The following is a 26,585-nucleotide window of genomic DNA, read 5'->3' on the forward strand; positions in this document are numbered from 1 at the left end:
TATAGAAGAATGTAATGAGTACACTGAAGGGCATTTTATAGCATTAACATTTTAAAAATTAGAGTAAAACTTTACACGGTCATAGAATTCTAAAACTAAAAAGGTCCTTAGAAACCATCCAGTTCAACTGCTCATTTTTCAGATGAAAAAATGTGTGCCTAGAGAAATACTCATGATTACAGCGCTAAGTTAGTTGTGAGCATCAGAAAGTGAACTCCCAGTCTTGTCATTCTTTCTCTTCAGAAAGGTAATATTCGAAACCCACTAAGTCATGCTCTCAGGTAGTTAAAATGATTTAAAGGAATCTCTTCTTCATCACATTAATATTTTTCTAAGCACTATTACATGTTATTATTATAGTCATTCTTCTGCACTTGACCTAAAGGAAAACAATTAAGAATCAAGGAATCTGGTTGTATTAGGATACCCAATGCTTTGTACTCCCTTTATCTATAGGATAATGAATTCTGCCATTAAGCATAATGATTCCAAAGCACTACAAGCACCGCAATGAAGAATGATCAAAGAATCACCAACTTTCCATGAGATTCAAACAAAAGAATTCAATTCTCAACTATCCACAGAAATCAACTAACCAAACTGATCGATCTCTCACACTTTCCAATTCTTAGCGCTAACTACAAATTTAATGTCTTCAAGATATAAGACTCCCCTGCCCCCCTCCAAGAAACAAGAAAAGCTGGATTGATTTTACTACACACACACACACACACACAAGTCCATGTTTTACACATTTACACATCTGACCACAGTATCAAATAGTGAAAAAGCACATTGTATTAGCTAGCATAACAAAAGAAAAAGGAGACATTAAAATAGCACCACACGTACACAAGGTGGCAGTATTCTCCCATGTTATACATACTCAGTATTCTGCATTTCCCAGTGCTGATTTTTGCACAATTTTTAACTGAAATTTTAGATTTAGCATTATCTTTATCAAAACCAGAGAGTTCCTTTCTTTATTCTTAAAATGGGAAATTTTCATTTTTAAGTCTCTGTACAAACTAGATTAAGTCAGATTACTATTCTACTAGTGATTTAAAGGAACCTCTTCTTCATCACATCAATATTTTTCTAAGCACTATTACATGTTGCAAGCATCCCGATATAAATGCATAGTTATTATCATTACTATTTCTAATCATGATAGTTTTCAATGGGAAATAAAGAAAAGGAAAATATGCTTTGAGCTACTTTTATTTGGGGTTAGCAATAAAAAAAGTTCAGCTAGCTGATAACTAAAAATATATATATTTTTCCAATATAATTCCAAAAATCAAAATTCTAATACAAGATACTTCACTGCTCAGTTCAGATAAAAAACCAAACTGTTATCTATATTTTCTAATTTAAACAATGAGAAAAAGATCGTATGATCTCAGAGCTTTTGAAAAATAAAAACTGAAGTATGAAACTTAAGCCCCAATGCTGGATTTCTACTAACAAAGCTCAGTATCAGTTAAATTCAAATTAATTCCATATGTATTATAATCTGTAGAAGTTTAAAAAAAATTTTTTTTTGATCTTTCCAGGAGTTTTTGGTGCTAATTAGAATCCTCATTATCTGGTAATGTGTTTAATTACTTTAAGACCCAAATAATCCAAAGGAAACCACAAAAGTGAAGTAAAAAATAAAAGTGATGAGAAAGATACCAAGATCTGCTAAATAAAATGAATATTTCCCTGAAAAGATATGCTACCAAAAACTACCTATAAATGAAACAATCTTCCTACTAGCTTATTTTATCTAAAAAAATTGAAGCTGAGGGCTTCCCTGGTGGTGCAGTGGTTGAGAGTCTGCCTGCCGATGCAGGGGACACAGGTTCGTGTCCCGGTCCGGGAAGATCCCACATGCTGCAGAGCGGCTGGGCCCGTGAGCCATGGCCGCTGAGCCTGCGTGTCCGGAGCCTGTGCTCCGCAACGGGAGAGGCCACAATAGTGAGAGGCCCGCGTACCACAAAAAAAAAAAAGAAAAAAAAGTTGAAGCTGAGTTCCCATTAGAAATATAAAGGCCTAATAAGGGGAGAAATCTGCAGAATACTGTTTAATCCTAAATTTAATTTAAAATGTGTATGCTTTAAAATACATTTAAAACCATGGTCACATCTAGTCTACAGGTCCTACAAAATTATTTCTAAAAACTAAGTAGCAAAACTCCCATACAACTATTTACAATGCTTATTGTCTCAATCTAACAGTGCAACTAATCCCCTTTCAAACAGTTGTTAATCCAAGTATCTTAGTTATAAGTGTAATAATTTATGTGTATTATAAAAGAAAGACCCTTTACAAAAAAAAAGAATAGAAAAACTCAAACAGAAGAGATGGATAGGATAATCACCACTTAATTTACACTGCTACAACAAACCTTGCAGTTCTAAGACTGTTAAAAAATTTGACTTAGAAAAAAGATAAATGTCTTCAGGCTCTGAAAGCTTGACACTATCAAACATCTGAATCATAGAATATTTCCTCTTGCCCTGATATAAAATTCACTAACTCTTCTAACTATACTTTATTTCCTACAGAGAAAAACTGGCCAACTGAAATGTCCAGGAGGCTTGACAATTTTATTTTTTCATCATGAGTTTGTCTATTGGCACTCTAACTTTGGTCACTAGTGAAGGTAGTTAACACAAGTCAAACTACTTTACTACGATTGATTCCGGGACCCTAACAAGATCAGGTTTCTGGACAGGTCAACAAGATAACATCCGTGCCCAACAAGACAACAGTGTGCTTCTCCTTGCAAAACCTGGACATTATCATACAACTCTGTGAACTTCAACAGGAATTTCAATCTTCCCTCAATATCCCCTAAATTAAAACTCTAGTTGCCATAATAAAAATGTGGCCCTTCCATGTAATAAGTCAATCAATTTTCTAATTTTGTCCAATGTAATAGTGTAAAATGGATAAAATATAAGACTTTAGACGCAGAAAGTTGTCAGCAAGAACATGGAAAAGAGAAACAGAAAAGCATTACTGGTAAACCACTCCACAGAGCAATGGTGTGCTAACTTTTCATAGGTAATGGCATTTCTATGGCCCAACTATACAGCTCCTGGGTATACATTTGGGAGGAATTCACACACAGTTCCATAAGGAAACATGTGTGATATATTCTCTGGAGCATTATTTGTAAGAGTAGCTGGAGGCATCACTAAAGGATTGGATGAGTGGTAAGTAAATTCCCTGACACACTATGCAGCAATCAGAAGCAGAGAGGGAGATAGATATATATACAGAAACATGAAGAGATTTTTTTAAATAGTAGTGAACACAAAAGGAGAAACAATATGATCTACAGCATAATACAATTTAAGCAAATAAAAATATACACACTAAATAATACTGCATATTTTATAAAACACATACACATGTATTTAAGAACATTCATGGGTGCCCATGGGAGGGGGGGAGATGGGATTAGAAACCAGAGATTGAGGAAATAAAAATAAAAAGAGGCCTCACATTTGTTCATAGGCAAATGCCATGAACTAAAGGACTATGATTACCACAACTCTGAACCTGAAGCAAATACGCTGCTCAGCCCTTGAGTCTCAGTGCAGTTTCTCTCTGTTCCAAAAGGACAATTGTTTCTTTCACATACATACAGAAATTCCACAATGGTTCGTTATAAAACCCATTGTTGGGTTACTTAGCAATCTCTACAAGTTTTGGGTTTTTTTTAAATGATAGAATTCCATTACAAATGAGTCAGCTTCAAACATACAGCATATCAAATACATATTTAATTTCCTACAGTCAACTCTTTATAGTTTACAAGAATCTGGTACTGTGAAGAAAGTTTTTAAAACCTGAATTCAAGGGTCAAAAGTTGTGTCCCCAAGGTCCAATTCCTATTATACTCACAATGAATTAATGAATGGAAGAAAAAGGAATATACAGGTATGGGGGAAAAAATCTTATAGACAGAGGCACAAAGAGTTGGAAAAGAAGGGAGGACTGGGATAAATAAAGCAAGGCCAGCCTTACCCCTTGGCAGAATAATCTGGCACTCATTACTCACTGCAGGCTTCTCGGGGACGTTCCCTGACCCCCAAATTTGTCTTACACCCTACCAAATTCTACCAATTGGAAATTCATTATTGTTTGAATAATCTCTTTGAAAATGGAAATACAGACTATTAGTCATTCATACTTATAGTCATACATATTCCAAATATTTTGTGCTAGGGTAGGCATGTACGCATGCACACACTCACACAAACTTGGTACCTGCCATTCTGAAGGCCTGGAAAGGCACAATCATTCTATTGTTCACCCTCATGTGTTGGTCTATGTAATGAGGAAAACAGCCCAAATTAGTATCAGGTAGTTATCTTAGCAAAGGACAAAGAACAAGAATGTATACTTCCCTTGACCATGTGTGCTCCCTGACCTATACTTTAAATTTCATAATTTGTTTTCTCCACTGTCCACCTGTAAACTAATCAATGTGGCAATTTAGGTAATCAATTCCAGAATTTCTCTACAACCAACTGTGAAACTGTTACTTAACTTTCATTGCTCCCTCCTGTTTGCTAGTAATTGGAAGAGGAACTTTATCACAAGCTACTGACCAACCTGTAAGCCACCAAAGGCCATTTCTGATACAGCCTTTCATTTTTGTGAAAACTATAAAACTGAACAAGAGAATATGAATGTCTCTAAAAATCTGTATGTCATTTTACCATGAAAACCAAGCCTCTGAGTTCCCTTTCTTAGGGAACAAGTTGTCTTCCAGGGGACAACTCAATACTCTTGACAAGACCCTAAAAAGGCTAAGACTAGAGTCCACGTCTGCTTGATATACATAGCATTCTAGCTGTAACAAATGTTTTTTTTACTTAAAATAATCACAATAATAATAAGCAGCAGCCACTTCTACCTTAAATGACAGGTAGTTGGGATTATTACCTTTGCTTCTGGAAAACTCACAGAAAAAAATGAACCCCACAAAGTTTGGGGGGAGAGAAAAGGAAATATTAAAATCAGGACCCAGTCACAACCACAGAGGTTCTCAAACTTCTTGGGAGTATAAATATCACCTTGGGTGCTCACTTTAATTTATTTTTTTAAATTTATTTTTGGTTGTGTTGGGTCTTCATTGCTGCGGGCGGGCTTTCTCTAGTTGTGGCGAGCAGGGTCTACTCTTTGTCGAGGTGCGCAGGCTTCTCATCACGGTAGCTCCTCTTGTTGCGGAGCACGGGCTTCAGTAGTTGTGGCACGCAGGCTCAGTAGTTGTGGCTCACGGGCTCTAGAGCACAGGCTCAGTAGTTGTGGTGCAAGGGCTTAGCTGCTCCGGGGCATGGGGGATCTTCCCGGACCAGGGCTCAAACCTGTGTCCCCTGCATTGGCAGGCGGATCCTTAACCAATGCGCCACCAGGGAAGCCCTGGGTGCTCACTTTAAAAGCAGAGTCCTGATGTGGAGACAAGGGAACCCTCATGCAGTGTTGGTGGAAAACAATGTGGAAGTTCCTCAAAAAATTAAAAATAGAACTACCATATGCTCCAGCTATTCCACTCCTGGGTATTTATCCAAAGAAAATGAAAACACTAATTTGAAAAGAGATATGCACCCTTATGTTGATTGCACCATTATTTACAATAGCCAAGATATGGAAGCAACCTACAAAGACGTGACTGACACATGTATAATCGAATATAACCCAGCCACAAAAAAGAATGAAATCTTGTCATTTGCGACAATATGTACAGACCTAGAGGGTATTATACTAAGTGAAATAAGTAAGAGAGAAAGACAAACACTGTATGATTTCACCTACATGTAGGAATCTAAAAGACAAAACAAATGAACAAAGTCATAGCAACAGTGTCACAGGTACAGAGAACAAACAGGTGGTTGTCAGAGGGGAGGTGGGTGGAGGGATGAGAGAAATAGATGAGGGAGATTAAGAGGTACAAATTTCTAGTTACAAAATAAATGAGTCACAGGTATGAAACGTACAGTGTGGGGAATATAGTCAACAATAATGTAAATGATTTAAAATCAAGCTGCTCTCACCCAAACTCTATCAAAATCAAGAGGGACTGGATATGGAGGAAGGGGAAAAAAATTAAAACTTTAAACTCACTGCACTATAGGAGAGGATTGACCTGAGTAGAGTTTTGTAACAGAACAGGGCAGCAAGAAGACAAAGTGGGGGCACTCACCTTGTGGAAGACAGAGGAAAGGGATAACAGGAAATGGAGATTTGGTTACATGACAGAGGTGGTGGACAGATCTATATCCAAATTTTACAAAGGATTATCCTGGAAGGGGGGAACAAGAGCTACACGGTGACAATATTTTCTGATCCAAATTTTGGAAAGTTGACCTGTTATGGAAATTTCCTAGTTAATACATTTACAAAGCATAAAAATTAAGAGAACGATTTATCAAATAATTTGTCTTTCGGACAATAATATGTTTATTCACATTCCAATATATGTGGTCACCAAGGCCACATACCAAGTAGAGGCAGCAGTGGGCCGTGACTCCTAAGAGCAACTGAGAAGAGTTGCAAAATGAGAAATAATGTAAGGGTGACCAACATGTGCATGATACTGACCAACAGCCTACTATGTAGTATGCGAAACTGCTGATGCTCTTTACTCTTCTGGTTCTTCCTTTCCTCTCTAATGCATAAGGTGATATTTATTAGAAATTTGTTCTTGCTATTAAAATGCCATGGTTTCCACTGACGACTTCCCACTTCTTGTCGTGCTTCCACCTTCAGAAACTATTTCAGCACAGGATTCTTATTACTCCTTTCTACACAGTTTACTGCAACAGTAACAGTATTGCATAATGCTGTAAAATAAAGCTAAGCTTTTTCCAATCATTATCTCATTTACTTCTCACATCAATCCAGTGATATACGTGTTATTATCTCTATTTAAATCATGAGAAAACAGGTTGAGAGTCAGTAACTGTCCAGGGTCACATAAACAGCATACGATACACCTAGGATTTAAATCTTGGTCTTCTGGCTCCAACACTCCTTAACTATCAAGCTATGATTTCAATTTTGCAATATGTTTAAATTTTTTCAAAATAATATGTTGGGAGAAAAAGGAAACTGCTAAGACTATAATCCTTAAAGTGTATCACCTCATATAGAGGGATGTGTCCAAACGGTATGAGCCAACTGAATAAGTGTGGAGCATACATTATTTACTGATAACAATAAGCGGTTTAAATTGGCATATCTAAGCCAGTCGCCTCAGCTCTCTCTCCTTCTCATCACCTCAGAGGCCCAGGCAGGGTAAAGAACAGTTTCCTAGGCTTCCTATGGTCATTATTTGGTTTCCCATTAGCAACTCAGGCCAAAACATATAATTTCCTTTTATCTGAATTTCTAGAAAGCTGCTTTCTTAAATTATACGATAGAAATCAGCTCAAATACAACAGCAGTATTTCTCCTAGGATTCCAATCACGTCCAATTCTTTATTTTTGTTCAAAATTAAGTCCAAACAAGCAGTTGTCCTTTATTTTTGGCTCTGCAAACAAAGTAAATGAATCATGTGTTCCAATGCTAAGCCCTTTTTAAAAATGTGCCTTAAAAAAATTCTTAAGGATTTAATTGTAAAAAGGTTATCATAGCATTCTTTAAAATGGGGAAAAACTGGGAATATATTCTATGATCATCCAAATCTTCTCATCAATGTTTTCACCCTCAGATGTAAGAATTTTTCCATCGTGACATAGAATAATACTCTTCCAATTCTTCGAATCTATGTTTCTTTGAAATGAAGCTGCCCTTCCACTGCTGTACCAGTCACCGTTTCCCTCTCATACATCTGTTATAGCACTTAGCACCTTGCAGTAATAAAATACACATCACTCTTCCTTAGTAGAACTGCAAAACTATGTAGAAGGCAAAAACTATGTTCTAATCCTCCTCAGTGCTTAGCACACAGAAAACACTGAATAAATCACCAACAAACTTGGGTAGGTGAAGTTTCAAAGGGGTGAGGAGATGGCTAAAGAGTATCCAACTGATTTAAATGAAGTAAGGCTCCAGGCCTAGATGTTACATTGTATGATACTTAACAGTATTTTTCTTTTAAGAGTTACTGTTCATAATGTGAGAAATCACAGGGAAGAGGTAACAGACCCAGAGTGCCCTCCCCTCAATTCTCAAAAACAAAAAGAAAAGATCGCCAAAACAATAAACCCTGAAGCCTGGTGTCAAATAAGCAAAGGTTTTTTAGAGAATGGCACAAGAAAAGGTGTGGAAGTTAGAAAATGTGATATGGGGGCTTCCCTGATGGCGCAGTGGTTGAGAGTCCCCCTGCCGATGCAGGGGACACGGGTTCGTGCCCCAGTCCAGGAAGATCCCACATGCCGCGGAGCGGCTGGGCCCGTGAGCCATGGCCGCTGAGCCTGCGCGTCCAGAGCCTGTGCTCCACAACGGGAGAGGCCACAACAGTGACAGGCCCGTGTACTGCAAAAAAAAAAAAAAAAGAAAGAAAATGTGATGTGAATAAGAGACCTTGCCTAGAACAGAAGAGACAGGTAAATTAGAAGCTGAGATTTTAAAGGTACAGACTTTAAACAGTGGTTGGGGGTAGGAGGTTATGACTTCACTCCAGCTACACCAGTCTCATTGTTACCCTCCTAATATGACACATGTGCGCCTCCCCTTAGGGTGCCTGCACCCTAAATCAGTTGGATACTCTTTAGCCATCTCCTCACCCCTTTGAAACTTCACCTGACTATTCTTCTGCCTGGAATACTCATTTAATTAGATATGAATACAGCTAAATTCTGTCATCTTCAAATATCTGTTCAAATGCCATGTTCTCCAATAACATCCTGTTTAAAATCTGAACCTACCTCCTTACTCTGCTCCACGTTTTCTTTTTTCCACAGCACTTACCACCTTCTAAGAAACTTAACAATTTAACCGAACATAATAAATAATTACCCATTTCACTCATTAGAACATAAGCTCCATGAGGGCAAAATCTTTGTCCATTTTGTTCACTGATACAACCTAAGCACCTAGAACACAAATGACTGATAAATACCTGTTTAGTGCACAAAGTGAATGTGAGAAAGATTGTGAAGAAAAAATGAATACGACTTGGTTATATCAGTATAGTATAAAGGAAAAAGCTCTAGACTTGAGAGAAAAGGTCTGGACTCAAATCTAAGCTCTACTCTTACTAGGTAACAAGTGACTATTACCTGGCAAGTGTCTATGAACTTCAGTTACTAATCTATAAATGGGTAATTGTGAGGATCACACAAGACAAACATGTACAAAAGCAGCAGAGGGATCATAGAATTAATTTGAATAATTCAAAAGAGAGTTCAATGTTAAAAGAATGAAAAGAGGGGCATGGCCAAGATGGCAGAGTAGGAAGACGCTGGGCTCGCCTCCGCCCACAGGTACACCAAGATTATAACTATTTACAGAGCGATGATCTATGAGAATCACCTGAAGATGCAGAAAAGGTTTTCCACAACTAAAGATATAAAGAAGGAACCACATGATTGGTAGAAGAGGCAGAGACATGGTACACTCAAAACCCACATCCTCAGAAAGGCAACCCACAAACAGAACAATAACGGAATCCATGGAGAAGTTCTCCCCAAGGAGTGAGGGGTTTGAGGCCCACACCGGACTTCCTAGCCTGGGGTCCTGCACTGGGAAGATAAGGCCCCAGATGGCTGGCATTGAAAGCCAGTGGGGCCTGCGTATGGGAGAGCTGGAGGAAACAGAGACTCCACTCTCAAAGGGTGCGTGCAAAATCTCACACACTCTTAGTCCCAGCACACAGGCAGTAATTTGAAAGGAGCCTGGGTCAGACCCGCTTGCTGATCTTGGCAAGCCTCCCGGGAGAGGCAGGAGGCAACTGGGACTCCCCCTGGGGACAGATACTGGTGCAGACATTTTGGGGAGCTCATTCTACAGTATGAAAACAAAGTACGGGAAAGTGCCATTCTGGAGTCCTCCCTCTAGCATATTAGCACTTGGGGCTTATTCGCCCACCAGTGGGCAGGCACCCAAGACCCCCCCAGCCCCACAGTCAGCTGCCCAGGGAACTGGCCACTACCACCACCAGACCAGGTCCAGACCCGCCCACAGTGGACAAGCACCAGCCCCAGGATTCCCCAGGCCACAGAGCCAGACACACCAGGAATGAGGCAGATAAAGGAAACAGGGAATATGTTCCAAACAAAGGAACAAATCAAAACCCCAAAAGAAGAACTAAGCAAAGTGGAAATAAGCAATCTCCCCAGTAGAGTCCAAGGTAATGATCATATATATGCTCAAAGAACTCAGGAGAAGAATGGATGAACACAGTGAAAAGTTTAACAAAGAGATGGAAAACATAAAGAACCGGAGATGAAGAATATAATAACCAAGATCTTAAAATACACTCAAATCCACAGCAGACTACATGATACAGAGGAACAGATCAGCAAACTGGAAAACAGAGCAGTGGAAATCACCTAAGCTTAATAGAAAAAAGAAAAAATATTTTTTTAAAAAATGAATATAGTTTAAGAGACCTCTAGAACGTCAAGTGTGCTAACATCTCATTATAGGTGTCCCAGAAGAGAGAAAGGGGCAGAGAACATAGTTGAAGACATAATAGCTGAAAACTTCCCTAATCTGGGAAAGGAAACAAACATTCAGGTTCAGGAAGCACAGATAGTCCCAAACAGGATCAACCCAAAGAGGACTACACCAAGACACACTGTAATTAAAATGGCAAAAATTAAAGATAAAGAGAGAATATTAAAAACAGCTAGGGGAAAGCAACAAATTACTGACAAGGGAACTCCCATGAAGCTATCAGCTGACTTTTCAGCAGAAACTCTGCAGGCCAGAAGGAAGTGGCACAATATATTTAAAGAAATAAAAGGGAAAAACCTAGACCAAGAATACCTCCCTGGGAAGGATTTCATTCAGATTTGAAGGAGAGACTAAAAACTTTACTAACAAGCAAAAGCTAAAGGAGTTCAGCACCATGAAACCCCTTTATAAGAAATGTTAAAGGGACTTCTCTAAGCAGAAAATGAAAGGCCACAACTAGAAATATGAAAAGTACTGGGATGTCCCTGGTGGTGCAGTGGTTAAGACTCTGTGCTTCCACTGCAGGGGGTATGGGTTCAATCCCTAGTTGGGGAACTAAGATCCTACATGCCACACAGCATAGCCAGAAAAAAAAAATGAAAAAAAGAAGAAAAATAAATACTAAAAGTACAAAAGGAGCGGCTTCCCTAGCGGCACAGTGGTTAAGAATCCAACTGCCAATGCAGGGGACACGGGTTCAAGCCCTGGTCCAAGAAGATACCACATGCTGCAGACCAACTAAGCCTGTGTGCCACAACTACTAAGCCTGCGCACTAGAGCCCACAAGCCACAACTACTGAGCCCGCGTGATGCAACTACTGAAGCCCGCACACCTAGTGCCCATACTCTGCGACAAGAGAAGCTACTGCAATGAGAAGCCTGCACACCACAACAAAGAGTAGCCCCCACCCTCCACAACTAGAGAAAGCCAGCGTGCAACGAAGACCTAACACAGCCAAAAATAAATAAATAAATTTATTAAAAAGAAAAGAACAAAAGGAAAAATCTCATTGGCACAGGCAAAATATACAGTAAAGGTAATGGATCAACTGCTTATAAAGCTAGTAGGAAGGTTAAAAGACAAAAGTAGGAAAAATCATCTGTATCCACAATAAGCGTGCATCCACAAAAGAATGTAAAATATGATGTCACAAATAGTGAACATGGGGGAGGGTGTAAAAACGCAGGATTGTTAAAATGCATTTGAACTTAAGGGATCAACAACTTAAAATAACCAAGTATATATGATTGCCATATATAAACCTCACGGTTACCACAAACCAAAACTCTTTAATAGATACACACACAAAAAAGAGATAGGAATCCAAAATAACACTAAAGATAATCATCAGATCACAAGGGAGAAGAGCAAAAGAAGAAACAAAAAAACAGAAAAAGAACCACCAAAAACACCCCCAAAACAATGAACAAAATGGCAACAAGTACATACCTATCAATAATTACTTTAAATACTCCATTCAAAAGATATAGAATGGCTGAGTAGAAAAAAAGCCAAGACCCATATATATGCTGCCTACAAGAGGCTCACTTCAGATCTAAAGACACACACAGACTGAAAGTGAGGGTATGAAAAAGGCATTCCATGCAAATGAATATGAAAAGAAAGCCAGGGTAGCAATACTTACAACAGACAAAATAGACTTTAAAACAAAAAGAGAGAAAGAAGGATATTACATAATGATAAAGGGATCGATCCAACCAAAAAAATAACAATTGTAAATATATATACACCCAACATAGGAGCACCTAAAGACATAAAACAAACATTAATAGACATAAAAAGAGAAATTGACAGCAACACAGTAACAGTGGGTGACTTTAACACCTCGCTTACATCAATGGACAGATCATCCAGACAATCAATAAGGAAACACTGGTCTTAAACAACACATTAGACCAGACTGAATTAATACCTATACAGAACATTCCATCCAAAACAGCAGAATACAGATTCTTTTCAAGTGCACACAGAACATTTTCCAGGATAGATCACATGCCACGCCACAAAACAGGTCTCAATAAATTTAAGAATATTGAAATCATATGAAGCATCTTTTCCAACCACAATGTTATGACACTAGAAAGCAGCTACAAGAAAGTAACTGCAAAAAACACAAACATGTGGAGTATAAACAACATGCTACCAAACAATCAATGAGTCACTGAAGAACTCAAAGAGAAAATCAAAAAATACCTGGAGATAAGTGAAAATGGAAACACAATGATCCAAAATCTATGGAATGCAGCAAAAGTATTTCTAAGAGGGAAATTTATAGCAATACATGCTTACCTCAGGAAACAGGAAAAATCTCAAATAAACAATCTAACCTTACATCTAAAGGAGCCAGAAAAAGAACAAAACCCAAAGTTAGTAGAACAAAAGAAATAATAAAGATCAGAGTGGAAATAAATGAAATAGAGTAAAAAGCAATAGAAAAGAACAATAAAACTAAGAGCCGGTTCTCTGAAAAGATAAAATTGATAAACCTTTAGCCAGACTCAAGAAAAAAAAAAAAGAGAGAGGGCCCAATTAAATAAAATCAGAAATGAAAAAGAAGAGGTTACAATCAATACCATAGAAATACAAAGGATAAAAAGAGTTTACTACAAACAACTATACACCAACAAATTGACCAACCTAGAAGAAACAGATAAACTTCTAGAAACACAATCTCCCAGGACTGACTAAGGAAGAAATAGAAAATATGAACAGACTGGTTACTAGTAATGAAATTGAACCAGTAGCTAAAACAAAACAAAACAAAATCTCCCAACAAACAATAAGTCCAAGACCAGACAGCTTCACAGGTGAATTCTACCCAAAATTTAAAGAATAGTAATACCTATCCTTCTGAAGCTATTCCAAAAAATTGAAGAGGAAGGAACACTTCTGAACTCATTCTACAAGGCCAAAATCACCCTGACACCAAAAACACACAAAGACACCACAAACAAACAAAAATTACAGGCCAATATCACTGATGAACATAGATGCAAAAATCCTCAACAAAATATTAGCAAACCAAATATATTAACACATTAAAAGGATCACACAGCATGATCAAGAAGGATTTATCCCAGGGACACAAGGATAGTTGATTTTCCACATACACCACACTAACAAACTGAAGAATAAAAATCACACAATCATCTCAATAGATTCACAAAAAACTACTGATAAAATTCAACATCCATTTATGATGAAAAATTCTCAAAAAGTGGGTATAGAGGGAACATACCTCAACATAATAAATGCCACAAATGACAAACCCACAGCCAACATCATACTCAATGATGAAAAGCTGAAAGCGTTCCTCTAAGATCAGGAACAGGACAAGGATGCCCACTCTCACCACTTTTATTCAACACAGTATTGGAAGTATTAGCCACAGCAATCAGGCAAGAAAAAGAATCCAAATTGGAAAGGAAGAAGTAAAACTGTCACTGTTTACAGATAACACGATACTACATATAGAAAATCCTACAGATGCCACCAAAAAACTACTAGAAATCATCAATAAATTCTGAAAAGTTTCAGGATACAAAATTAATATACAGAAATATGTTGCACTTCTATACACTAATAACGAACTATCAGAGAAATTAAGAAAACAAACCCATTTAAAACTACGTCAAAAAGAATAAATAGGGCTTCCCTGTGGCGCAGTGGTTGAGAACCTGCCTGCCAATGCAGGGGACACGGGTTCGAGCCCTGGTCTGGGAAGATCCCACATGCTGCAGAGCAACTAGGCCCATGAGCCACAACTACTGAGCCTGCGCATCTAGAGCCTGTGCTCCGCAACAAGAGAGGCCGCGATAGTGAGAGGCCCGTGCACCGCGATGAAGAGTGGCCCCCGCTTGCCACAACTAAAGAAAGCCCTCGCACACAAACGAACACCCAACACAGCCAAAAAAATAAATAAATATAAATTAATTAATTTTTAAAAAGAATAAATACCTAGGAATAAACCTAACAAAAGGGGTAACAGACTTGTACTTTAAAACTATAATACAATGATGAAAGAAACTGAAGATGACTCAAACAAATGGAAAGATACACTGTGCTCATGGATTGAAAGAAGTAATATTGTTAAAACAATCACACTACCCAATGCAATATACAGATTCAATGCAATCCCTATCAAAATACCAATTGCATTTTTCACACTAAAACAAAGAATTCTAAAATTTGTATGGAAACACAAAAGACCCCAAATAGCCAAAAGCACCTTTCTCTACTTGAGAAAGAACACAGCCAGAGATATTACACTCCTTGATTTCAAACTGCAGTAATCAAAACAGTATGGTACTGGTACCAAAACATACACATGGATCAACGAAACAGAACAGAGAGCCCAGAGATGAACCCACACTTATATGTTCAATTAATCTATGACAGAGGAGGCGAGAAAAAACAGTCCCTTCAATAAATACTGCTGGAAAAACTGAATAGCAACTTGCAAAAGAATCTGCCTGGACTATATTCTCACACCACATACAAAAATAAATTCAAAAAGGGTTAAAGACTTAAATTTAAGACCTCAAACTATGAAACTCCTAGAAAAAAACAGGCAGTACACTCTTTGACAACAGTCTTAATACTTTTTTGGATATGTCTCCTCAGGCAAGAGAAACAAGCAAAAATAAACAAATGAGACTACATCAAACTAAAAAGCTTTTGCACAGTGAAAGAACTATCAACAACTGCCTACTGAACGGGAGAAAATATCTGCAAACAATATATCCAATAAGGGTCAACATCCAAACTACACAAAGAATTCACAATTCAACATCAAAAAGCCCCAAACAACCCAATTTAAAAATTGGCAGAGAACCTGAATAGATATTTTTCCAAAGAAAACATACAGATGTCCAACAGACACATAAAAAGATGCTCAATATCACAAATCATGAGGGAAATGCAAATAAAAACTACAATGAGTTATCACATCACAACTGTCAGAATGGTTATTATCAAAAGGACAATGAACAAGCGCTGGTGAGGATGCAGAGAAAAGGGAACCCTTGTGCATTGTTGGTGGTAATGTAAATTGGGCAGCACTATCGAAAGCAGTATGGAGGTTCCTCAAAAAACTAAAAATTGAACCACCATATGATCCAAGATATATGCACCCCTATGTTCATTGCAGCATTATTTACAAAAGCCAAGATATGGAAGCAACCTAAGTGTCTATCAATAGGTGAACAGATAAGGAAAATATATGGCACACACACAATGGAATATTACTTGCCATAAAAAAGAATGAAATCTTGCCATTTGTGACGACATGGACTTGCCATTTGTGACGACAATACCTAAAGGGTATTATGCTAAGTGAAATAAGTCAGACTGAGAAAGACAAATACTGCATGATTTCACTTATATGTAGAATCTAAAAAACAAACGACAAACATAAAATTTAAAAAATGAGACTCATTAATACAGAGAACAAACTGATAGTGGTTGCCAGAGGGAAGGGGGTTGCGGGGGATGAGTGAAATAGGTGAGGGAGATTAAGAAATACAAACTTCCAATTATTAAAAAAAATTAAGTTATGGAGATGTAATGTACAATTAAGGATTATAAGTCAGTAATATTGTAATAATTTTGTATGGTAACAGATGATAAGTAGACTTAACATGGTGATCATTTTGTAATGCATAAAAATATCAAATAATTACGTTGTACACCTGAAACTAATATAGCATTGTTAAGTCAATTATCCTTCAATTTTTAAAAGTTGGAAAAAAGAAAAAAAAATGGAAAGACGTTCAAGAGTAAGGGCTGAAGGATGTGACTACAGAACTGGTGCTAATATTTAGAGAAATAAGAAAATTCAGAACAGTAACTTCATTTGGGAACAAGAAAAGATAGATAATGAGTTAAGTTTCAAACTATAGCTGTGCTAACATAGTGTCACTAGCCATATGTGCCTACTTAAATTTAAATTAATTAAAAGTATACAAAATTTAAAACTCAGCTCCTCAGTCACACTAGCCGCTTAATGGCCCCTTAATTTCAAGTGCTTAATGGCCACATGTGCTTAGTGGCTACCGTATTGGACAGTGAAGACCACAGAGCATTTCCATCATCACAGAAAGCTCTAGTGGACAGTAATTTATAAAATATGAGTTGACAGCAGAATAGAATTCAAGTGGGTGTCATTTTAATATCCCTGATGCTGGATTCCTATTAAGTTCAAACGTCTTTAGAAGAAATGAAAAATCCAACCACATAATCTGTGGTTGCAAACTGTGAATATAAAAATTAAATAATTCGTATTACTTGATTACAAGGTCCTGAAATACATGAACGCTCCCCACTTGGTGCTATGAGGTGGCTGACATGGCAACTATAAATAGAGTTTGGAGAGTCCCAGTAAAGTTACTGACAAGAATCCGGTCAGCATCCTGACCCAAATCTCTGGTTAGTAACTTGAGATATGCTGGCAAGGCCAAATATTATTTACAACACAGTATTTTTCTTAGTGAGTGTTAAGATGATCTCACTCAAGAGGCAAAACTCCCTTGTCAAAAGTAACTGCAGTTACCTAGAATGTTAACAGCCTTCCTTAATGAGTAAGCATATTTTAACTACAGAAAGACCTAGAATTAAATATATGAATGCTTGAGAGAAGAGAATCAAAGTCAGACATTAATGTTTTTCTTTTAAGAAAGCTAAGCAAAGGGACTTCCCTGGTGGCACAGTGGTTAAGAATCTGCCTGCCAACGCCGGAGACACAGGTTCGATTCCTGGTCCAAGAAGATTCCACATGCTGCGGAGCAACTAAGCCCGTGCACCACAACTACTGAGCCTACACTCTAGAGCCTGTAAGCCACAACTACTGAGCCCGCACGCCACAACTACTGAAGCCTGTGCACCCTAGGGCCCGCGTACCACAACTACTGAGCCCACACACCACAACTACTGAAGCCTGCGTGCTCTAGGGCCTGCGTGCCACAACTACTAAGCCCGTGTGCTGCAACTGCTGAAGCCCGCGCACCTAGAGCCCATGCTCCGCGGCAAGAGAAGCCACTGCAATGCAAAGCCCATGCACCACAACAAAGAGCAGACCCCACTCGCCGCAACTAGGGAAAGCCCATGCACAGCAACGAAGACCCAATGCAGCCAAAAATAAAATTTAAAAAAAAAGTAAGCTGTAAACTTCAGATTTATGCATTTACTTTTATAATAAATTTGTAAGAGTTCAATAAAGGTTAACAAAAATAAGTATATATACAAACATTTATAACTATCCAAATAAGGTTTGTACTACCCCAAATTACCTCAGGACCATCAGTGCTATGTGTACTATACTTTGAGACACACTAACATATCAAAAAAAGAAAAGGGGAAGGGAAGACCATGTTCTGGTAACAGCAATAATTCTGGTATGTAGCTAGAGTACACAGTAGGTATCAAGGAAATAAGAGACAGCTTGGAAAGGCTGATTTAGACAGATCCTCCTGGAGGACGCTAACTGCCCTACCAAGGAAACTATAATATATTCAGTAGGCAACGTGGATAATACATGCAAATGATAAAGGTGGAAGACTGTTTATTTACCAAAAAGTTTTCAGCCCTTTCCCTTAATTTCTCCAAAAACATTCCAGCAAAACCTCCATTCTCCAGCCTCCAGTTTCCCACATGCAGGGACTTCAGAAAGGTAACAGTCCTGGCCTCTTCCCAGCCCTCACACATTCACTCTTTCTCATGGGAAGAGTGACTTACCTGGTTAGTGGCTTCTGAGAGGAGGCACTAAGCACGTGGGGTCAGCTGTTTTTCTCTCTCTCCAATCTATCGGCTATGGAGAGGTTATACTCTAGACTCTCAGTGCCATGTATGAGGTTTCCCAGAGCCAACTCTGCCCTTGCAGAGGAAATCTGTGGTCCAGCACTGCCTGTGACTGAGCATAGCTAATTCAGGGTAAATATTAGGTAGCCCAGATCCAAGCCATATACTCCAACCAGCTTTATTGGTAATAAAGCTGACATTTTTACTCCATCTGTCTATATTCTGACTCTTACTTCTCAACTGATTCTGAACTCAGATGTGGGACAGAGGTATAACTAAATATTACCCCTAAAGCCCAACAAATAAAGAGAGTAAACCCTACTTAGAATACCTTAATTTGGTTTGGATTTGAAATTAACATAATCTGTTGAAGATTAGTTTATTATTAGTATCTTATTTCAGTAATAAGAAAATAAAACCAAAAGGAGTAATACTTGCTTAGCACTTGCTATTTATTTATTTATTATTTCTGGCTGTGTTGGGTCTTCCTTGCTGCACGCAGGCTTTCTCTAGTTGTGGCGAGCCGGGGATACTCTTCATTGCACTGCGCAGGCTTCTCATTGTGGTGGCTTCTCTTGTTGCGGAGCACAGGCTCTAGGCGCACAGGCTTCAGTAGTTGTGGCACACAGGCTCTAGAGCACAGGCTCAGTAGTTGTGGCACACGGGCTTAGTTGCTCCACGGCATGTGGGATCTTCCTGGACCAGGGATCGAAACTGAGTCCCCTGCACTGGCAGGTGAATTCTTAACCACTGTACCACCAGGGAAGCCCCAGCACTTGCTTTTAAACGGTTCCATAAAGTATCTCATCTGACTACAACAGCACTCCATTACTCTGCATCCTAAAAAGAGATCACTTAATTTATTAGTAGATATTTTTATTAAGTGACCAGAAGGTAGATGGCTCTATAGTAGAAACTTCCTGACATAATGAAGTCTATTTACAGAAGATGTGGTCCATCTCTAAATGATACTTCCAATCTAAGAGAAGTATGATACCAAATATGGAGATTAAGTCTTCAGGGTTTCTTATTCATTTACAGTCCAAAGATAGTTAATTTACACCCAGGCAGTAAATCCCCCATTACTTCTTCTCCTCTCCTCCTTTCTCCTCTGATCTGGAGTCTTCCACAGTCCTCCTCCTCCTCTTTCCCTTTTATTCTCGACACCATTTTCTCTCACAAGTCAAATGGCAAAATTCACTCACAAAAGGAAACAGGTTGGTCTATCATTTTAAACAATGCATAATACTTTCTTTTTTTTTTAGACACCTTTATTGGAGTATAATTGTTTTACAATGTTGTGTTAGTTTCTGCTTTATAACAAAGTGAATCAGCCATACATATACATATATCCCCATAACTCCTCCCTCTTGCGTCTCCCTCCCACCCTCCCTATCCCACCCCTCTAGGTGGACATAAAGCACCGAGCTGATCTCCCTGTGCTATGCGGCTGCTCCCCACTAGCTGTCTATTTTACATTTGGTAGTGTATATATGTCCATGCCACTCTCTCACTTCGTCCCAGCTTACCCTTCCCCTGCCCTGTGTCCTCAAGTCCATTCTCTATGTCTGCATCTTTATTCCTGTCCTGCCCCTAGGTTCTTCAGAACCATTTTTTTTTTTTAGATTCCATATATATGTGTTAGCATACGGTATTTGTTTTTCTCTTTCTGACTTACTTCACTCTGTATGACAGACTCTAGGTCCATCCACCTCACTACAAATAACTCAATTTTGTTTCTTTTTATGGCTGAGTAATATTCCATTGTATATATTATGAATTTCATTTTGACAGGATCATATATTTTATAATTTATATAATAAGTACAATATAAACTAATGTTCTCTTAATTATGACACTGTATATGATCATGATCTATTCAATAACAAAAGATTTGCAACTTGGATGACAAAGAAAACAGCTTGATGACAACCAAGTAGGTAATTTCCCCTAGAGTACAACATCAAGTGCAGTAATATCGCATAGGGGAAGAAATGCAGCCTCTGGAGGAAGACAGATCAGAGTTGAAATGCTGTCTCTTTTATTTCGTAACTGCATGACTTTAGACAAGTTAACTACTCTAAGCCTCTACTTCCTCACCCATAATACACATACAGTGTCACCTCCTTTTCAGAGCTACTCTGAAAATTAAATGAGATAATGTACGTAAAGCCTCAGCAGAGTACCTGGTATATTAGGACTTAATCAAAAAAACTCCTATTACTACTATTACTAGAATTCCTAGCTAGGAACTCAATGCAGGCTAAGTATTTCATTCAGCATAACTACTAAAATAAGCTCTAATTTTGCCAAATGACGTTAAATCATACGTCAGGTCACTTGTGCAAATAACCTTGTTGCAGAAATGCATCAGCTCTTACAGGCTTCAGATGTCCTCCTGGGAAACATTTACAAGAGGTTAACTCAGGTTTTTCCTTCTGGAAAATATCTACCAAGGTTTCTGGTAGGTGTTAAATAATACATTATTTTTTAAAGAATGGTGTGTATAAGTAACAGTATGGGCAAGTAAATTAAGTAATTAATAGCTTTCTTAATCAGATATTCTTTTGATCTGAAACATAAGAGTTTATAACCTCTGTAAAAACTGCCATAGAACAGTTTTGACTAACGCAAACCACAAAGAAGTTGGAGCCAAAATTACAACTGGAGAAGTGGTTATCAGTATGGAGAGACAGATGTGAACAAGGGCTTTTTTCCTTCTCTTTTTCATAACATTACAGTAACTTAAAACAAAAAAAACTGAAAAAATCCAAAACCAAGGCATAAAAATGTCACATATTTAGTTGACATTTATTATGATTTTTAGGAATCTAAAACTCCATTCAGAAGCAAGAGCAAAAAGAAATTGTTCATGGAGTAACATGCACTTAAAGGAAAACAGAGGTCCAAAAGTAAACCATCATCCTCAAAACTCTACTCTGCAACTTCAAATAATGAGAATATATGTTCCTGGACAGAAGTAATTAGAACCAACTCATAGGAGACCATGTGACAAGTGTAACAGGTTTTAAATATCACCTAATGCACTAACTTCCAAAATGCAAATCCATCCTTTCCTCTCTATTCTCACTGCCATCATCTTGGTTTAATCCTTCATTATTTCTCACCTGTTCTGCTACAACAGCCTCCCCGAACGGATCTTCCTATATCCGTCTTCATCCTTCTCCAATCCATTCCGAACACTGTAGCCAAAGTGACTGCTCTCAAACCCAAACCCAATCTGATCATGTCCCTTCCTGGCTTAATTCCTTCAAGGGCTCTCCATCATCTATCCTCCTACATTGCTTCATTTTTATTCATCATACTTACCATCATCTGACATACTGTGTTACTTGTCTGTTCACTATCTCCACTCCAATTAGAATGTACGTCCATAATGGCAGGGGTTTTTTTGTTGTTGTTTGTTTTGTTTTTTTGCGGTACGCGGGCCTCTCACTGTTGTGGCCTCTCCCATTGCGGAGCACAGGCTCCGGACGTGCAGGCTCAGTGGCCATGGCTCACGGGCCCAGCCGCTCTGCGGCATGTGGGATCTTCCCGGACCGGGGCACGAACCCGTGTCCCCTGCATCGGCAGGTGGACTCTCAACCACTGCGCCACCAAGGAAGCCCAATAACGGCAGTTTTTGTTCAGTTATGTGTTGCATAGTAAGCAAACATTCACACATAAACGAGTGAAAGAATGAATGGACTGATGAACTACAGGCCAAAGGCCTCCATGACCTGCTTATGCCCTCCTCTTTTCACTTTACTCCCACCTCTACCAATACTGAATTATTTAGTTACCCAAATACAAGATGCACTTTCACGGCCCCCTGCTTTGCCATATGCTATAACTTCTGTCTGGAATACAAACTCCCCTCACCTTCCAATCAACCTACCACACTATCATCCATATTTTTAAACCGTCTTCAGAAAGCTTTCCCTGACCCCCTAGACAAAGTATATCACTCTTTCTTTCCTTTGTGCTGCATTTATACCTGTATCTACATTGACTCTACTCAAAATGTACTGGCATGTGCATCTCCCTTTCTATACTGAATTCTTTGAGGCCAAGGACTATTATCATCTCTTTACCTCCAATACCTAAGAACCTAAGACAGTATGTCATAAAGCAACTACTCTATAAATGTTGAGTAAATTAACATGCATGACTACTCTGTAAGAGGAATAAAAGCATGGAGTTTCAAGAAGTTACTCCTCCAATTCCATGATGATAATCAGTCATGAGATAAAAGAATTACAACCAATGACATCATCCAGGGTAATAAAAGAGAAGGAATTATACGACTAATACACATCACCAAATGCTTCCAAAATAATGACATATAGTCACACTAACACTTTACTAGATATACACACTGGCTCCTTCCTGCTCCATCACTTGCCTTCCCTTTAGGCTCAACTCTGGTGCTGGCAAACTGAGCCCCAGCTAAGCAGTAGATCACTCTGTGAAGAAGCTTCTGATGTTCCATCGAATACAAGTTTTTGTGTTCCCTCATATTTTGATTCAAACTTTAAAGTTGTACAGGATTAAATTTTACCACTAGCCACACATAATCCTGAATGAAAGACCAGAGCCACTGATAGCATAGATTACATACAGTTGGGACTTCAGTCCATGGAACAGCCACAGAAGGCCTCCCAGACCAGTCACCTTCAGCCATGAGAAGCCTCATCCATTACCCCAATGTGCCTTCCAAACATTACTATTTTTCTCCAAATGCTACAGACAAAGGCCCCTAAAACCAGCCTTAAGGAACACCTGTCCTACCTACTTAGCTCTGAGAGAGTGAACTTGCATATAAATGTACAATCACACAGATGCACACAAATGAATGGACATAAATGTACATTAAGCCATTAGAAAAATTAAAAGCTTTAAATCCAGTCACAGCTAATATAACTTCAAATGAAGCCAGAGGCCAAGATGTGATTCTTAATTCCTTCCTCCCCCACCACTCTGTAACCAAGTTATGGAAAATTTACCTCCTAATACTTTTTCAAACATTATGCCCTAGTTCAGAATCACAGCATTTCTCACTAGGATAATAGTCTTCTAAATGGTCTCCCTGTCTCTGGACTCAATCAAAACTGCATCTCCCATTTGTTGAGGGGTTATGAAACAGGCATTGCACTAAGCGCTTGATCACTTTATATTTTCCAATTCTCACAGCAACAATGCAAAGCAGGAATTATTGTCCTCATTTTCAAAGATGAGGGGTCTAAAGCTCTGAGAGAGGTTAAGTGACTTGCCCAAAGTCATGCAGCTGGAATTGTGAAGGAGAAATTCAAACTCAGATCTATGTTTCCAGAAACTATATGTTCAGCTGTTTAAACCTTCAACTCAATCCTCAATGTGACCTTTCTAAAAGGTAAATGTAATTATGTTTTACCCCACATAAAATCCTGCAAACAAGACCACATCTCCAACCCTCATCCCAAGTCATTCTCACCTCCTCCTGCAACACTTAACTCTTAGCAATTCAACCTCTCACTGCTTTACCTGTGAACACAGTTTTTCCACCAAGAATGCTTTTCTCTGGACTTCCCTGGTGGTGCAGTGGTTAAGAATCCGCCTGCCAATGTAGGGGACACAGGTTCAATCCCTGGTACAGGAAGATCCCACATATCGCGGAGCAACTAAGCCCGTGCGCCACAACTACTGAGCCCGCGTGCCTAGAGCCCGTGCTCCGCAACAAGGGAAGCCACCGCAATGAGAAGACCGCGCACCGCAACGATGAGTAGCGCTCTCGCCACAACTAGAGAAAAGCCCACACGCAGCAACAAAGACCCAACGCAGCCAAAAAAAAAAAAGCTCTTCTCCTTTGGCAGGCTCCTTCCAATACAACCTTCAAGATTTACTCAGGCAATCCTTACTCTGGAAAGCCTTTGCCCTAACAAATAAATACCCAAATCTGGGTTAAGTGACTATTTGCTATGGTTATCAGCTAAGTTTCTTATCTCACTGTGTTATAACATTACTTTACTAGGCTATCAGTTCCTTAGGAGTAAATACTGCATTTTAAAATCTCTCTATTCTTAGTACAGTGAGCATGTATTGAAGGAAGGACTCATGAATGTTGAATTAATGAATGAATTCATTGGAAGCAGTACTGCTCAAGAATTTGGCCCTAAAGTCAACTTGACGCACTTTCGAAATCTAACCTGCCACACAGTGTACCTGCCAATCCTGCAGCAGGCTTCTAAATCTTGTTTATTTTTTCATCTGTAAAATGAGAGATAACTGCACCTATCTCATAGTTTGAAAAGGAGTAAAAAAAATCACAGATTTAGCACAATCTCTGGCACACTGAAAGTACACATTAAACATTAGCAACTTTTTTTTCCACTTTAAAAGTTTATCCATGCTGACAAAACCACAACTCAAAAAATAGCTTTTCCTTGTGGCTTCCATCAGAGCTTAACATTTCGCCAAAAAGTCGTAGTCAAGATGTCTTACAAACAACCTCAACCACAGACAAGGATCTTTCACCTTCTGGTTACACCAGAGCTCCGTAGCTACCACCACACCCTAAATCACTAACTAGTGTCTGCTGTTTATTGCTTCTAACCCACCCCTCGATTTCCTCCCTCAAAGTCAAAGACCATGTCCCTAAGCAAGCAGAAATCTACCCCACAGAAACCAGTCAGCAGCACCTTCTTCCAGAAACCACTTCTCCCCGCACCGAAGCTTGAGCGAATTAGAAGAGATCCATCATTTGGTACGAACCTAAATTTTTTTAGAGGATCACAATAAAACCCCTTCTATTTATTCCAAGACCTTGGCTTCCAAAGTATTAATTCCATACAGAGAATGAATTTCTCGCATTATGAATCCAAGAAAAAGGGTCCCCTGAAAGCCTTCCCCAATAAGAGTTCTTCAGGTCTACTACTCTCAAACAGTGACCAAAATCCACCATTTCATCCGTCCCCCTTCCTGAGAGTCCAGGGTCTCATCCACGCTCTCTTAAAAACGAGATGGTCCGCACTTTCTGGAACCCGAATGCCTTCCACCCACCCGTGTCACCTCCCTTCCCATCTCGCCGGTGCCCTCCCGCAGCACAGGCCCGGACTGGTCCCTCACCGGCAGCTCGCTCCACAGAGCCGCTACTCACCGCTTCTTGGGGATGGTGCCCGACTCCTGCGCGGCGGGAGTGGCAGTGGGCGCCGCCGTGGCGGCCGCCGCTGCCGCCGCTCTCCGCGCTTTGCACTCATTGGTACTCAAAGCCTCCTGGGGCCGGCCCAGCAGATGGCCCGAAAGAACCCGCAGCCTCCGCCCGGCGCGGTCCCGCTCCCTGTCCGCTGCAGAACCGGAGCCCGCGTCCGCGCCCGTCCCGCCCGCCGCAGCCGCAGCCACCGCCTCCGCCATGGCTTCCGCCTTGTGCCGCCGCCCGGGACCGCTGGGCGCGGGTGAAAGGTCACTCAAAGCTGCGCCCGGCGCGACCATTCGTTGCGGCGCATCCCGGCAGCCACCGCGGCGACTGGGCGGCGGGTGCCATGCGCCTGGAGCTTCATAGTCTCAGCTCCCGCCCACCGCACCCGCCCGCCTCCGCGGTCACGCCCCAGACCTCCGACACCTGTCAAGCAGGTGAGTTCGAGCAGTCCCGGGGTTGGTTCGGCCCGGGATGGGCTAGACCGGGAGTCAAACCGCAAGCGTCCCCGAGGTGTCCTAGTGCCCTGGGTGGCCTCCTCGAGTGTGGCCTGAGCCTCTGGAGTAGCTTGCGGGAGCAAACGCCTCGGAGCAGGAGACAAGGGCGGTGCTGGGGACCTCACGAGCGAACCAACGCCATCCTTTCCTGCTGCTCCACCTCTGCTCTCCCTTCCTGCGGAGTCACTAAACTAACTCAAAACTGATTCGTGCCTATAACCATTAGAGCAAATAGCTATCATTTTCTCGTCGCCTACTTCGTGCCTGGCACAGTGCTTAATGCTAGATCTCAAGTAAGCAATCTCCATTTTACAGATGAAAAAACTGAGACTCCGAGACACTAAGTTGCCCGAGGGCGTGCAGCTAGTAAATGCTAATGCTAAGTTGCAACCTTGGTTCTCTTTCCGTGGTTACTGGGTGCTGCGCCCTTCCTTTCCCTAATGGTGCCAAAGTTTTGTGTTGCTAGAGATAGAA

The 26,585-nt window shown here is 39.8% G+C and overlaps 1 protein-coding gene and 1 long non-coding RNA gene across 3 annotated transcripts in view; one reads left to right on the top strand and one right to left on the bottom strand.

Annotated features, from left to right (window-relative positions):
- Nucleotides 1-25,847, bottom strand: part of AGPS (alkylglycerone phosphate synthase) — a 137,297-nt gene extending 111,450 nt beyond the window's left edge. Inside the window, exon 1 of the mRNA XM_060152570.1 lies at nt 25,579-25,847. Within this exon, the coding sequence (XP_060008553.1) occupies nt 25,579-25,832 (254 nt within the window). The 5' untranslated portion in view covers nt 25,833-25,847. The remainder of the gene's footprint in view (nt 1-25,578) is intronic.
- An 87-nt stretch (nt 25,848-25,934) lies between these two features.
- Nucleotides 25,935-26,585, top strand: part of LOC132522278 (uncharacterized) — a 136,630-nt gene continuing 135,979 nt past the window's right edge. For both annotated transcript variants that reach the window (XR_009541148.1, XR_009541147.1), the window contains exon 1: nt 25,935-26,051. This is a non-coding gene — a long non-coding RNA (uncharacterized LOC132522278). The remainder of the gene's footprint in view (nt 26,052-26,585) is intronic.

This window comes from Lagenorhynchus albirostris, chromosome 6 (assembly GCF_949774975.1).
Source record: "Lagenorhynchus albirostris chromosome 6, mLagAlb1.1, whole genome shotgun sequence".
Taxonomy (NCBI): Eukaryota; Metazoa; Chordata; class Mammalia; order Artiodactyla; family Delphinidae; genus Lagenorhynchus; species Lagenorhynchus albirostris.